Below are 14604 nucleotides of genomic sequence, written 5' to 3' on the forward strand. Positions count from 1 at the left end.
GTTTGAAACATTCATTAAAATATCAATGCATTTGATAGAAATAACTATATAATAAATGAATATAAAGAATATAAAGCCTATATATACATATATATATATATATTACAATGTTTGAATTGAATTGGATTTTAAATGTTGATTTAACCCCAGAATGCATTTGTGGGTCAAAAATTCATCTAGTTTGTAAGACAATTTTTTTTTACATGAAGTGGTCTTTTGATCTGCCACAGCAGGTATTCCTCAATTAAGGTGTCTTTTATCATGTGAACTAACTTTTACAATTTTTTGTTGATTATTTTTTGAAATTATAAGAGAATTTCCATGAAACCAGAATGCATATGTCAGTCCTATATAATGTATTTCCTATGGTATTCAATGCATTTAATTTAACACTAGTATTTTTGTAATACATTGATTGATTGTACAGTAATATAGAAATATAGTGTCATACAACAATATAGAGTACATAAAGTGGTTTTACAAGTTTATAACAATCGTATTTATATGTATGTGTTTGTGTGGGTAGAGTTGTTGAGACATTTCATATTTTACCACCAGTCATGGAAATTGCCAATATTTCATATTGCAATCTGATCCAAAAGTCCTACTTAATTTTTTAAGGACACGGACGCCTTTCATGATTGCGCACCGTCACCTTGTCAACAACTGTGTCTCTCGCTGAAAGCGTTTTGATGCGCTCGATAGGAAGCGCATTTTTGAAAATCATGCAGGAAAAGACTTGGAGTTCTGCTGAGTCCCATGTTTGTCCTGGACCCTTAGAATCATCCTAACCTTCCCCCCCATAACGGCGCCCCTGTATCCGGGTACTTCTAGTACACTTCTTTTCAGAATCAGTATCAGAATGAGCTTTATTGCCAATTGTGCTTACACATACAAGGAATTTGTCTTGGTGACAGAAGCTTCCAGTGCAAAGACAATACAACAACAAGACTGAGATAATAGAAAATAGAATAAAAATAAAAGGCGAATAGAAAATACAACAAAAAAATAAAATAAAAAATATATTTAAATGTATGTACAAACACAAATCTGTTATATACAGATAGTGCAAGGGAATGTAATGGCAGATGCATTTTGTTGCATTTTCTGTGTAAACATACTACTCGCACTACTTACACTTTAAAGTGACGTAGAATAGTGCAGAAGTGTGCGGTTTGGGATGCACCTAGTGTCTATAATGTCAGATTTTTCACTTTTGAGGAAAAAACTATTCCTTTAATGTATTACATGTGACAAAACCTCAATCAATTGAATTTAAGTGGCTCTACTAAGGCAAATGAATGGTTGAATTAATGTTTCTTTTGATGCAGAAGTACCGCTCTTCATCTCTTGGAGCTGATGATTTCAAATTTGACCAGTCAGATATGTAAGTTTTCATTCCAAATGCGCTACATGGAATAAGTGTACGGCAGTAGTCTTGAAGCTCTCACATACCTAGAATGTTGTCCCACAGAGACACCTTCCAGTACACACTAGAGGCCACCAGGTCTTTGCGGCAGAAGCAGGGTGAGGGGCCCATGACCTACCTGAACAAGGGCCAGTTCTACGCCATTACACTGAATGAGACAAGTGCCAATAAACGCCTCCGACATCCCATCAGCAAAGTGAGGGTGAGTGGAATGCTTACTCTAAGTCAGATATGGGATGCTCTTCAACTTCCGACCGTTAAGACGTTCCATTGCCTGATGATTATTAAGATGCTGGACAGGGAAACAAAACAGCAACGCTACAGTTACAGGGCTCCAGACTGCAACTAAAATTGTCACAAATGTGACTAAAAATAGATAATTGTAGCAATAATTTAAAATCTAGATTATATTGTAATACATTGTAATGATTGTAAGAATGCATATTTTGCATTCTTTATCTGTTTGTGAGAACACCTGGGAGTGCAGACATTTCAAAATAAGAGTCCCTGCAGTATTTCAGGCTTGTTCATAATTATAAATGTATGTTTTTTTCTGGTTATTATTGGTATTTTGGTAGCACAATAAACTGCATCCGGGCTGCCCCGTCACAGTAAGTAAAGACTTTGTAACATCTAAATTATGCAGTTCTGTAATTTGGCAACTAAAAACAGCCATTTGGCTCCTAAATGTTTCATTTAATTCCGTAGAAATTTTCTTTTAGTCTGGAGTCCTGAGTTAGCCTTGCAGTTAGATTTTGAATGCAGGATAAGAATGCTAGCATTTGTTCTACAGGTGTACAATTATTAACAATATGGAAGGTCATTTATCATTTTTAACACTTCTGTCTCTGCAAATGTTTGCTAAACAGGTTTTATTATCATGTATTGTTGGAACTTTGACATACTGATGCATTTTATTCATTTAAACACAAATATTTATCATTAATTATGTACATTTCCCTGGGTGCCACCCTGTTCACGTGACATCATCACTGCGAAATCAGAGTTGTGGATTTCCAAGTTGGAAGAATGACTTCAAGTGGCGTTCTATTGCACTTTTTCAAGTAGAAATTTGGAAATTCAGACAGTCTGAGTTGAATGGAACGCAGTGTTAGTTAAATAAGGTTAAGATTCTTGGACATTGCTTCTTCATGATGGAGATGTAGTTTTAGGAGGTGGTAGTGTTGTAGTAATTTAATCATGACTGAAGGTTTTATATCATTTTGTACTGTAACAGTTATAGATTTTGCTCAGCTCTTGATAATTTGGAATACACATAAGGCATAAAGTAATCAAGTGGATTGTGATAACCTCTGTTTACGTCTTCTTCCTCGTTTCCTCTATTAGAGTGTCATCATGGTTGTGTTCAGTGAAGATAAGAACCGTGACGAGCAGCTCAAGTACTGGAAGTATTGGCACTCTCGACAGCACACGGCCAAGCAAAGGGTTCTGGACATTGGTGAGGTTTCTTCTCCAATCTTCAGAAAGCTGTTAGTTCCAAGTTTAAGCCCCGCTCTAGGATCAGTCATTGTTGACTTAGCCCAGCTCACAATAGTGGGCCAGAAATGTACTCTATGCAACTACACAAATGCTTGGTCACACATAACAAGCGTGCTGTCTCATTGTACATACTTAATGTGCATTCTGGCATTAATGTGGCAGTAGCACACCTCAGACTTAAGGAGACAACAAAGCACAACAGTCTGGTTGCGAAATTAAAAATTCCAATAGGCGAATTGATTATTAACGATAACTTCTAAACCTTTAAAGACAGAACTGCTGTGAGCTCCGAGGTTGTTAATTGATTGTAGATGCGTCTGTTGAAGCAATCAGTCCACGTTATTTCAATTTTTATTTTTATTTGTGATTAATAGTGGACTATGTGGTGAAGAACTACACTACCCATGATCCTAAAGGTGAAAATCCAGCAGTCAGATAAAAAGAGCTCAGTAGCAACCACCTACTCCCATGATGCACTGCAAATGATGCAATCGAGTCTGTCTCCTTACACTCTCAAACTACTTAAGTACTGTATATATCTCAATATTTTGCAATATACTGTATATTGATTCCATAATTATAATCAACAACTTGAAATTAACAGTTTTCTATTTTCCCATAGTTTTTAATTTGATTATGTCATCCACAATTATTCATGGGACTGTAGTTTATTCCCTCATGAAAGACCTTAAGTAAACAGTCTTGTGCCTTTGCCTTTGTCTTTATGTCTGATTTTCAAATTTGCTTTAAATCAAAGTATGTAATTTCAGTTGTGATTCACCTCAAAGCTGGTTGGTTTGGTTCATGGCTTACAACTCATTTATGAAGGATTTAATGAAATCCCTATGGAAAAAAAATAATGGGAAAAATACTTCTGGAACCAAGACGGCTGAAGAAGTGGACGGGCACTGTTGCACTCTGTAAAGTTACTTTCAAATTCCTGTGCCATTTAACCGGATGTGCTATTATTTATGTACCTACTTATAACCATGTCAACAGATTAACTAGACGAAATTCTCTTCAAACTGTTGCTTTGCCATAACAGTAGTTGACCTGAAAGAGAAAACATTTCAAAGCGCAGTGATTCATAAAATCCTTGCTTGCATATCTAGAAGCATTTGCATTCACATTCTTGCATAGAGTATGTTTCAAATGATCTTAAAATTATTCACTAAATTATTGCTCAATGCTTTTTGGTCTGAAGTTGCCCTATGGACAAAGTACTGTATTTGCTTGACTTCAAAATATCTCATTGTGTATTTACCACTGTTTTGAAGCCTAGCCTCAGGGATCACAGGAGATTGGTTCCTCTTGGTTTCCCTTTGCTCTGCTCATGGGCACTGATTTGGTAAATGGCTGTGCACACAGAACTTTGACTAGAGAGTTTGCCCTTAGCTTTTTAGATAGCCTTTTAAATGAAAATTTTATTGGCATAGGAAACAAGGGTTTTATGAACTATATAACTTTACATTGATGTTCGTAATGAGGGGTAAAATGTGTTTCAAGGACTTGTTCAGTGCATTGCATCAATCCACACTTGAGTCTCCACACAGTTCTTAGAAGAAAAAGTATTGAGCAACAACTGTTGTCAAAACTGGTCACAGTATATCATAAAAATTTTAAAAGAGTGAAGATACATTTTCAGCAGCCCATGGACTCTCATGGACATCATTTCATGGGCGGTTTCTTATTCAGAGCAGCAGAGCATTTTATTACAGGGACAGTCCTCTTGGAGCAACGTGGTTGAGTAAGGGCACAGTGGTCAGTTCAGGAATCACCCCTTTGAGCCTTCAACCTTCAGTTTACTAGCCCAGTTTCTGCAAGTTTAATGAGGCAAAACACACACACTGGATTAAAGTTGTGGGAGTCCATCTGAATTGGGGCAGCTATGAGTTTAAACATTTCACAACTTCTTCACAGTCCAGTCACACCTTCATAGATCATTCATCTTGAGCCTGTTGCATCTTGTCCTGCCCTCATTTCAAGTAATCAGATGCTCTGCTATGTTCTTTGTCAAGATTTGGCCTGGAGACTTTCAAAGCCTGGGAGCACCCCTAGGGAATATCTGAGCCGTGATGGCAACCATCTCTCTTTTAAAAACCTGCCTTGCTAAACAGGTTAAAAATTTAAGAATGTTTCGATGAGACGCTTCAAGGCAAGTGCTTAACTTTGCACTAAGGTGTTTGAAGAATGACAAGGTGTACTGATGAAGTGGGCAGACCTCCTGGCATTTGGCATGCTGAAGCCAAGTAGGGAAGACAGTGACTGAAACCTGACACCTCCACGGTTTGTATTTGAATAGCAGTTGAATTGGGATTGTTCCTTAGGCTGGGGGCCATGTCACTGGAGCTGGTATTTGAATGGGGCTATTTAACGCGGGGAGCTGGCTAACGGACATGAACGGGTGTGCTCGAGTCTTGCTGAACCACGCTAAGGCAATCCATTAGGAAAGGTTTTGCCCTTCCTAATCCACTAGGCTACTTCAAAGTAAGACATGTGGAGGATGTACTTAAGCCGGTGTGACATGGAGATGAACGCCCCTGTAACGGCTGCTAATTATACACCAAAGAACTGCACAACTAAAGGCAGGAAGTCTAATTTGTGGTGTTTGCTAAGGCAAGCATCACTATTACTATTGCTGAGGTTAGGGATTTGAACAAACCCCTAAACCTAACTATTAAAATTTGGTGTGTAACGTTTATGTACAGACATAAATGATACCTCAAATATTATGGCTTCTGGAGGAGAGGTGTGCTGTTAGTTTTCCAAAAGATTGGACTTCAGGTTTACACCTGGTGGGTGAAAACAAGTGTAAAAAAAAAAAAATCCATAGACCTACAGTGAAGGAGGGACCCGAGCCATATCTTGGGACCTGAATATCATAGCGTCTTGGGCCAGTAAGCAACCACCCAAAACAACGAGCATAGAAATGAGTTAAAAACAATCAAGAACACCCATACCAACAGCATAACAACGCCCAGGCAACCACACACAACACCCTAGCATTGTGGAGGCAAGTTTAGCACAGGCTAGCACCACTTACATTTTCTTCAGATAATGTAAAAATCTAGTTTCAGTTGAGTTTTCATCTAAACCAAGCACAAAGATTGTATTTTATGTTTTGGAATTATATGTCTTTCTTAAAGTCATTTAGGAATTGGTTCAACAACCGTCTCTAAAAATTATTGTTTATAGTACTGAAATGCATTCCATATTAAATCCATACGGGATGAAGTTTGTCCCGCTTTTACCCACAAATCTTCAACATTTGAATCAGTTTCGTACACAACAGTCAATGTAAAAAAAAAAAAAAAAAAAAAAGTTAAACAGAAAACGTTTCTGTGAATTGTGAGTGCCCCATCACTTACTCTTGCTATTTTACACAGATGCTATATTAAAATGTTTAAAACATATGCAATTACGTTATTTGTCAGTAAGACAAAATCAAAGAAACTGCATTTCAAATGCATTTTAGCACTTATTTCATTCAAGCAGTGACAATATTTTATACACATACACAGTGTATGAAAAAATGGTACATAACTGCAGGCATTCGTGATTGCATAGCATTTAGTTTTTACTTGGTCTTGTGGTTAGTTTACACCTGCAACCAGTGGTTTAATTAAATCTCAAATGGCTTATGTGGTATAAAGAAACTGAGAGCGTTTCCCTTATTTACCTCTTTTGAAGTTGGCAACACTACTTCAAAGAGAAGTACCACACAAGAATGTAAAAGTAAAGTTAACTGCTGCAGCTAAGCTAGCATAGACAGCCAGACTCCAGCTGTCATATTGGCAATGAGATCACTCATGTACTGTAATGTACTGTAAATCTATAAAGTAAGAGTGTAGATTGAATCACAGACATGTTTAAAGTGTGAATGGCCATAAATGGGTGCTAGCCTAGCAAGTGGCTACTTTAAAAAGTAAGAGTTTGTTTACATAAACAGATAAGCGCTATCTTGCGTGGAAGCATGCTGTTTTATATACACCAGTCTTATTAACCTTAACAATGGATTGCTTGCTTTGGCACGCTTTGTTTTATGTCGGTGGCATCTGCTATTGCCTCTCATCAGGGCTGTTTGTGAATCCAGATTGTACAGTCAAGAAGCAATTTTCTAAAATCAGTCACATATACAGTATATTTTCTGAAATATTGTACATGCCTCCAGCCCTGCAAGACTTTGTCTGTAGGTTCTTCATGCTGGTTTTGGCTGCTTTATTCAGGTTAGTTCTGGTCTGGTGCTGATGGACCTGCATAGCCATGTTGTTCTTCAGGAAAACATTACTAAAGCTTGTCGACCATTATAGTTTTTATTCTTTTGGTGTCCAAAACACATCATATGCTGGTTGTTTTTTTGCGGTTTTGTTTCAGCTAGGATGGGAACTGACCTCTCTTGTTTTTTATTTCCACAGCTGACTACAAAGAGAGCTTCAACACAATTGGGAATATTGAAGAAATCGCCTACAATGCTGTGTCCTTTACTTGGGACGTGAACGAGGAGGGCAAGGTTAGTCATCTTGCACCAAGACTGTGTACACAGCAACTCAGAATTGGCAGAGCAACTTTACAATGGGCATGTTTTTCAATGTGTGTTTTGGATTTATGGACATCCTGCTAGCATTATTGATCTTCGTACATGATGAAATGGCACGTGCAGTTTGTTGGGTTAAAGGAATTGCTACACCAAAAAGGAAAATTCTGAAATCACTTATTCACCTCCATGTCATTCCAAAGCCATTTGACTTGATCTTTCATGCAACACCAATGGAGAAATTTTGGAGAATGTTCTTGTCACTCATTTTTATGTATATACAATGAATAGGACTATAACTGTTAAGCTTCTAAAAGGATGTAAAAAACACCATAAAAGCAGCCCATACAACTCATGCGACATTTTCCTATACTTCTGAATTTATAACTTTGGGTGAAAACAGACAAAAATTTAAAGGAATATTCCAGGATCAATACAAGTTAATTTCAAGCGACAGCATTTGTGGCATAATGTTGATTACAAAAAAAAATAAAAATAAAATCATCCTTCCATTTCTTTTAAAAAAGCAAAAATCGAGGTACAATTGAGGCACTTGGAGCACAATGGAAGTGAATGGGCACAATGTTTTGAGGGTCTAAAGACAGAAATGTAAAGCTTAACATTTTATAAAAGCACTTACATTAATTCTTCTGTTAAAACTTGGTATTATTTGAGCTGTAAAGTTTTGTAAATTATAATCTTTACAGTCATCTTAGGGTTTTAGGGTTTGTTGACATTACATCATTATGGCAATGAAGTTGTAAAATTGGCTATAACTTTACACAGAAAAGGTTGGTGATTTTATCACATTAAAATCATGTTAAAATGCATATTGTTTATGTCTTGTGGCTATACTTTTGAAAAAGTTAGTATTTTAACGTTCTTGTTTGGCCCCTATTCACTTCCATTGTAAGTGCATCACTTTAACCCAGATTTTTGCTTTTTTATTAAAGAAAAGGAAGGGAAAATCTAAATTAATGTTTGTTGAACATTATGTCACAAACGCTGTCGATTGAGCTTAACTTGTACTGAACCTGCAATATTCCACTGGTAATTTTCTCCTTCAGTTGTTCAGTTGTCGTATGGTTTCAGAAGACTTGGAATATAGTGCACAATTCTTTTAGACCAGATTTTTGAAATTTCTATGCTGCTTTTGTGTCCTTCTTTAAGCTTGAAAACAGCAGTCCCCATAAAATTTGATAAGAAAAGAACATCCAGTACAGTCTTCAAAAATATTCATTTTTGCGTTCCACTGAGGAAAGAAAGTTATATGTTTTTGGAACAACATGGTGAGTACATAATGATAGAAGTTTCTGTTTTGGATGAACTATTCTTTTAACTCAATGACTACATCAATGCATCCATTTATTTTGACCAGGGCTTATTCAGACATACCATCGTTGTGTGTAATACACAAAATGTTATTGAGACACTGGGTGGAGTGTTACGATATCTGATATGTGTATTTTACACGCTTTGCTCTCTCTCCCATTGTTGAACACTGCCTGAGAGCTATGATATTTGGGATTCACAATGCCTTCATTTCCTGTAATGTCTATTAATCTTATAGAGATTAATTTATACATTTTCTCCTCTATGGGGTCTCGGGTTTCACCTGTGCAATACTCGGAGTAGGAAATGGACCAGGTCTGTGTACACAGCCGTATACACACACAAACCTGTGTCCAGATCCGCCCAGCTTCACAGGCAGAGTCCTGCCCTGCTATTTTAGCTCTTGTATGGCTCTTCTGTCGCAATAAAGCTCAGTTCAATCACTCACCTCTAGAGTATATTCAACTGAAGCGCTCTACTCAAACATTTGCTTTTCATAGGGACAACTCACACAGGTAAAACCCATTAGTGGGAACTATATGATGTGTCCGCACAATGGAAGGGCTTTTAATTGGATTTGATTGTTTTTCGAGTCAAAGCTCATACATGTAAAAGCATGCAGTGGGCTGTGAAAGGCTCTCAATTTGATCTGATAAGCATCTCATGCTCTGATCTAACATATTTTCTACTTTTACTGCAAGACCAATAGTTCAAAGTGCTTCCCATCATGGTAGGGTGGAACGGATGAAGCCATAAACATGGGCCATTGATCTGTGATGTGGAAATGATTTTGTTGGTGCAGAGTGGAGGGGCTCAGTTGTTTTTACAAGTGGTCCACAGTAGATGTTTCTGGGTCAGACGAGGTTTACATCCCTTAATTAATAATTTTACGTTCCTTAATCATTATAAGAGAATAATTAAAGCATGCAAGACATAGGTACAAGAAAAACCTACAATACAAACCTTTCAGTATTCGTGCCTACATGCACTTGTGATAAATTTTATAGACCCCTTGAAATCAAAAAGGAAGTTTTGTTTCTTTTAATTCATGTGTGTTAGCTGTTTGAGGTCATTTATTTATGCTTGTGTATATTTTAGCAGATATACAGTATACTAGGCTTGGGATAGATGCCTTTTTCACACATTGATAATCAGATAAGGTCTGATTTTTTTAGATACATTATAAATAAAGCTACTCGTTGCACAATATTTTTATTTTTTTTTTCTCCCAATTTGGAATGCCCCAATGTGCTTTTAAGTCCTCGTGGTTGCGTAGTGATTCGCCTCAGTCCGGGTGGCGGAGGACGAATCCCAGTTGCCTCCGCATCTGAGACAGTCAACCCGTGCATCTTTTCATGTGGCTTGTTGAGCGTGTTGCCTTGGAGACATAGCGCTTTTGGAGGCTTAGAGCGCCATCCACCGCGGCAACCACGCCCAACTCACCACGCGCCCCTCCGAGAACGAACCACATTATAGCGATCATGAGGAGGTTACCCCAAGTGACTCTACCCTCCCTAGCAACCAGGACAATTTGGTTGCTTAGGAGATCTGGCTGGAGTCACTCAGCACACCTTGGGATTTGAACTAGCGAACTACGAACTCCAGGGGTGGTAGCCAGCGTCTTTACCACTGAGCTGCCCAGCCCCCCTTTAGTTTTTTCTTTTTATAAATTTTTGAAAGGGCTTACAAACCGGACGCGTCTGACAAAATGGCGCATTCTAAAATTTGAAACAATTATTTTCTATAAAAGGTACGTTCACCGCCACCACCTTTTAAGGCTGCTCAAAATTCTGCAGTGCCACAGAGCGCATCTCGCATAGTTTTCTATTAAATTTGAACCAAATCACTATCAAAGGACATAGATTATTTATTCTAGCCATCACTGGATGATATATGAAGTTCCAAATGTATATTCGGGAGGATCTTGTTAATCTAGGGCTGCCAATCATATTTAAAGGATATATAAGCGCCTGCTTCCCTCGCTCCGACGACGATTCTTCCGGCATCACTCCACCTCCCCATCTCCAATAACGTATATATTGCATAATGCCTATACCAATTATTTCAATTATTTTTCCATTTCTTTATTTAGTCTGATAGTCCAGGGGGGAATCTTGGAGCTTAAGCCAGTCCCGCGCTCAAACCCCTCTGCTTCAAACAGCACGCCAAATATGTTTACCTTAATGCGCTACAGGACTATATGTACCTGCGAACTCGTGAAATTGTGTATATGTATACTTCATAAAGCATACACAATGAATTTTCACTTATGTATGTCTTTTTGTGGTTTGACAGCTTGAATGAAACCTATTCAAGGCTACATACAAAGAAATTACACAATAAACATTGCCATTTATAATTGTTCAGTTTGTGCAGTTTCACTCACTAACCTGCACACTCATTGACGTCAATTTATTAATTCACGAAGAAGTTCAAAAACTGTCATAGCTTTTGTGTATGGTGACTAGATTCTCATCTTTGGACTGCCACATGCACGGCATCGATGCGTCCTTCAGTATTAAGTACAGTAAATGTAAAGTCACCCCTTTGTGGTCTCCCAAATTACATTGAATAGAAGGCCAATTGACAGTGAAAGCACACAAATTAGGCTTCTAATTTAAATGATGGCTAATGTTAAATGTCATTTTTAAAGTATGTCGAAGTGGCTTACATTGGCTTACACTGACACCTAGTGGCCTGGATGCTGCATTATTCAAACAGTAGTTTTCAGGTAACAGTGTCATTGTAGAAATTCACTAATCACAATAAACCAGAATTAATTTAATCCACGAATGAAAGTGTCTAATAACAGGGCAGTTACTGTGATGAAGCAAGTAGTATTCAGCTTGTCATGTGATCCTAAAATGGCAGCAAATTGAGGGCTCCCCCGCTCCATGTAGAATAAAACAGCTTTTATAAGGTTCCTGATATTGCTGAACTCTTCATCTCACACGAGTGGTCATGATTTCATACAAAATTACTATTCATTTCAATAAGATTAAAACTTTTTAAATGAGAAAAAAATTGCTGAGTGAACATTTCATATATCGATGCCTCAAAAACTAATTGAGAAAATAACTTGCCGATCAATAATCGATGTTGAGGAGGCAGAGACAAAAACACTGCTAGGGAATTGAAAAGGAATCAACATAAAGATAAAGTTTAAGATGAAGTCTTCGTTCAGTTACATTTGAAACAGCACTGTTTGTAGAGTTCATGTTTGGTCTGAACATTAGCTGTGGCGTTTTGTAGCAGTCAGTGGTTCAGGTAGACGTGTCGAGGCAGGCACCTGTTTTGCCTGTGTAGGTGGCTGCCAGGGGAAAAACAATGTGCACTTTCAACGGTCAGGACTGTGTAGGTCAAACCTGAACAAGATGTTAGAAAGTATGAACATGAAAGTTGTCACGCAACAGCCACATAAGAATCTGGATTAATTATATGAGATATTAGGGATGCACAATATATTGGTTACCGTATCGTTATTGGACAGTGTTAAGGTTTGTTTTATAATAATAATGTTTTAATACAAATTGAGTCCTAAGTCCTCATACAGAGACACTTTTCTTATTGCTTTCAGGTTTTTTGAAAGTTCAGTACACTCAAAATGCATTTTCATTTCTTGTTTGAACCTCTGCTTTTGGGGAATTTGCATTTATGAATATGGTGTTTTGCTAACAGAAAAATAAGGTTTAGGATAAAAGCATCATTTCTTTTTTCACATTCGTGAAAACCAAAGATGACATTTCTTTAAGTAAATACAAAATTGGGATTTACATAACACTTAATGAAATCAAGAATGTCACACCAAAATTTCACTGTGTAAGTACAATTCCAAAACAGATGCAAAGATGATTCAGGCTTCTCTAAACAAAAAGAACAATTTGTATTAATATAATTTTTAAGTCTTTCGAGAGAGCAATTATCTGGATAAAATATATGAATCAGTATAAATTTTATTTGTGTCACTTGTTAGTTACAAGATATTTGTGAGGTAAAGACCATACTTTCTTCCAAGGAATATCGCTTGCAGTACCATTCCAATAAGGAATCACATAAGGAATATAAACCAGTTCCTCCTGAAACAAAGCTCTGATTTTGTTCTTCTTCTTTTTTTTTATTTAGAAGAAAGGCACTGTTTACCTACAAATGTTTCACACAGATCCACTGAGTGAGAAGAGAGAGTTGCAGGACAAAACCACCTGAAAAGCATAAGCACTCCTTGTGGTACTGCATCAGCCACAATGGCAAATTCTTTTGGAGTTGCAGGAATTCCATGCTTTGATAAAAAAATGTAATGAATCAATTTTGATTGAAAAGTTGAGATACAAAAAGAATAACATTTTTAAACCAGCTATCAGAGAAAAGAGATTTGTGTTTATACAATAGGTCCTTATTGTTCCAAATGCGGTATGTGTGAGGCATAAAATTATGTTTAAAAATGAGGGACCAGGCCAATAACATTTGCTTATGAAAGAGGGACAATTTGACAGGGATTTTCATTATGTTATAAGTGCATATTAATAAAAAACTCAAACCACTTAGTTTGGAGAAAATAACTTAATCAGATTCCACATAGAGGAGGGATTATTAATAAAGCTCTTTATCCTATTTATTTTGAAGTGTTGTTCAAAGTGGTGAAATCAAGAAAGTTTAACGCCCCATTCTCAGAAGAGTTATTATTACAGATTTTTTTTTACAAAATGAGTTTTATTTTTCCATTCAAAGTTAAGGAGCATTTTATACATTTTCTTAGTAATGATGGTGTCATCGTTCAGTGAGAGAGCAGCATATGTTTACCTTGACAGACCCTCTGTTTATCTAGTAAGATTCTACCACTTAAAGAGAGATCTCACTGGAGCCACAAATACAGCCTTTTTGTGTAGTCGCAATTAATGGATTGAAATTTAATGGGTATTTTTTTTAATTCATTTCTCGTTATAACAATTCCTAAATATGAAACCTGATCTTTTATTTGAATATTACAGATTTTAGAAATGTTACACTCTTTGACAGACATTAATTCACATTTTGATTGGTTAAAAAATAAGCCTGACACTTTGGAAAATTGCTGGATATACTCTAGTGCTAAAAGAACTTGGTTATCATCTTGCAAAAAAGAGTGGTATCGTCAGCCAACTGACTGATGAGTATCTGTTTGTCAGCAGTAGAGATACCATGGAGACCACTATTGGAAATATATGAAGCAAATATTTGTGACAAGTAAAAACAAATAAGGGGATATTGGACAACCTTGTCTTATTCCACGTGACAAGTAAAATCTAGGTGAAGTGCCATATTTCAACTTAATTGAACTACTAGAGTTATAATAAATTGTTCTTACCATTTTACAAAAATATTCACCAAAACCACATTTTTGCAATGATTTAAAAATGAAATTGTGTTCAACTGAATCAACAGCCTTATAAAAGTCCTGGAAAAGAATAAAACTGTTATGTTCAAGCAAATCACTATAATCAAGTAAATCTATGTAACGTTCATCAGAGATCAGGGGCAAAGGAGGACGTGGGAGTCGGCGTTGCAGTCCACGTAAGTCCAATTTTATTTCCAGAATTTTAACTCAAATTGCTTTCCAGCTTCAATGATAATAGTCAACACAAACTTAAATCAGTCAATATAACAGCTTTTCAGCGTGGAGCTTCAGGGGGTGTGTGTGTGGCTCGTACTCTCTCTCTGCCTCTCTGGAGTTCCACCGGCCTTTTCAAGCCCGTCTCCGCCATCACTGAAATGAGACACAGGTGTTTAGTATCAATAATCACCAGGTGATGGCTCTTACCGCTTCCTCTCTCCC

The 14604-nt window shown here is 37.0% G+C and overlaps 1 protein-coding gene across 2 annotated transcripts in view; it reads left to right on the top strand.

The window, feature by feature from the left end:
• The window catches only part of LOC127420704 (grainyhead-like protein 2 homolog), a 49701-nt gene that overhangs the window by 6084 nt on the left and 29013 nt on the right, over positions 1–14604 (top strand). For both annotated transcript variants that reach the window (XM_051663192.1, XM_051663193.1), the window contains exons 5-8: positions 1332–1387; positions 1475–1631; positions 2777–2888; positions 7345–7439. In XM_051663192.1, coding sequence (XP_051519152.1) covers positions 1332–1387; positions 1475–1631; positions 2777–2888; positions 7345–7439 — 420 coding nt within the window. The remainder of the gene's footprint in view (positions 1–1331; positions 1388–1474; positions 1632–2776; positions 2889–7344; positions 7440–14604) is intronic.

This window comes from Myxocyprinus asiaticus, chromosome 30 (assembly GCF_019703515.2).
Source record: "Myxocyprinus asiaticus isolate MX2 ecotype Aquarium Trade chromosome 30, UBuf_Myxa_2, whole genome shotgun sequence".
NCBI classification, from domain to species: Eukaryota; Metazoa; Chordata; class Actinopteri; order Cypriniformes; family Catostomidae; genus Myxocyprinus; species Myxocyprinus asiaticus.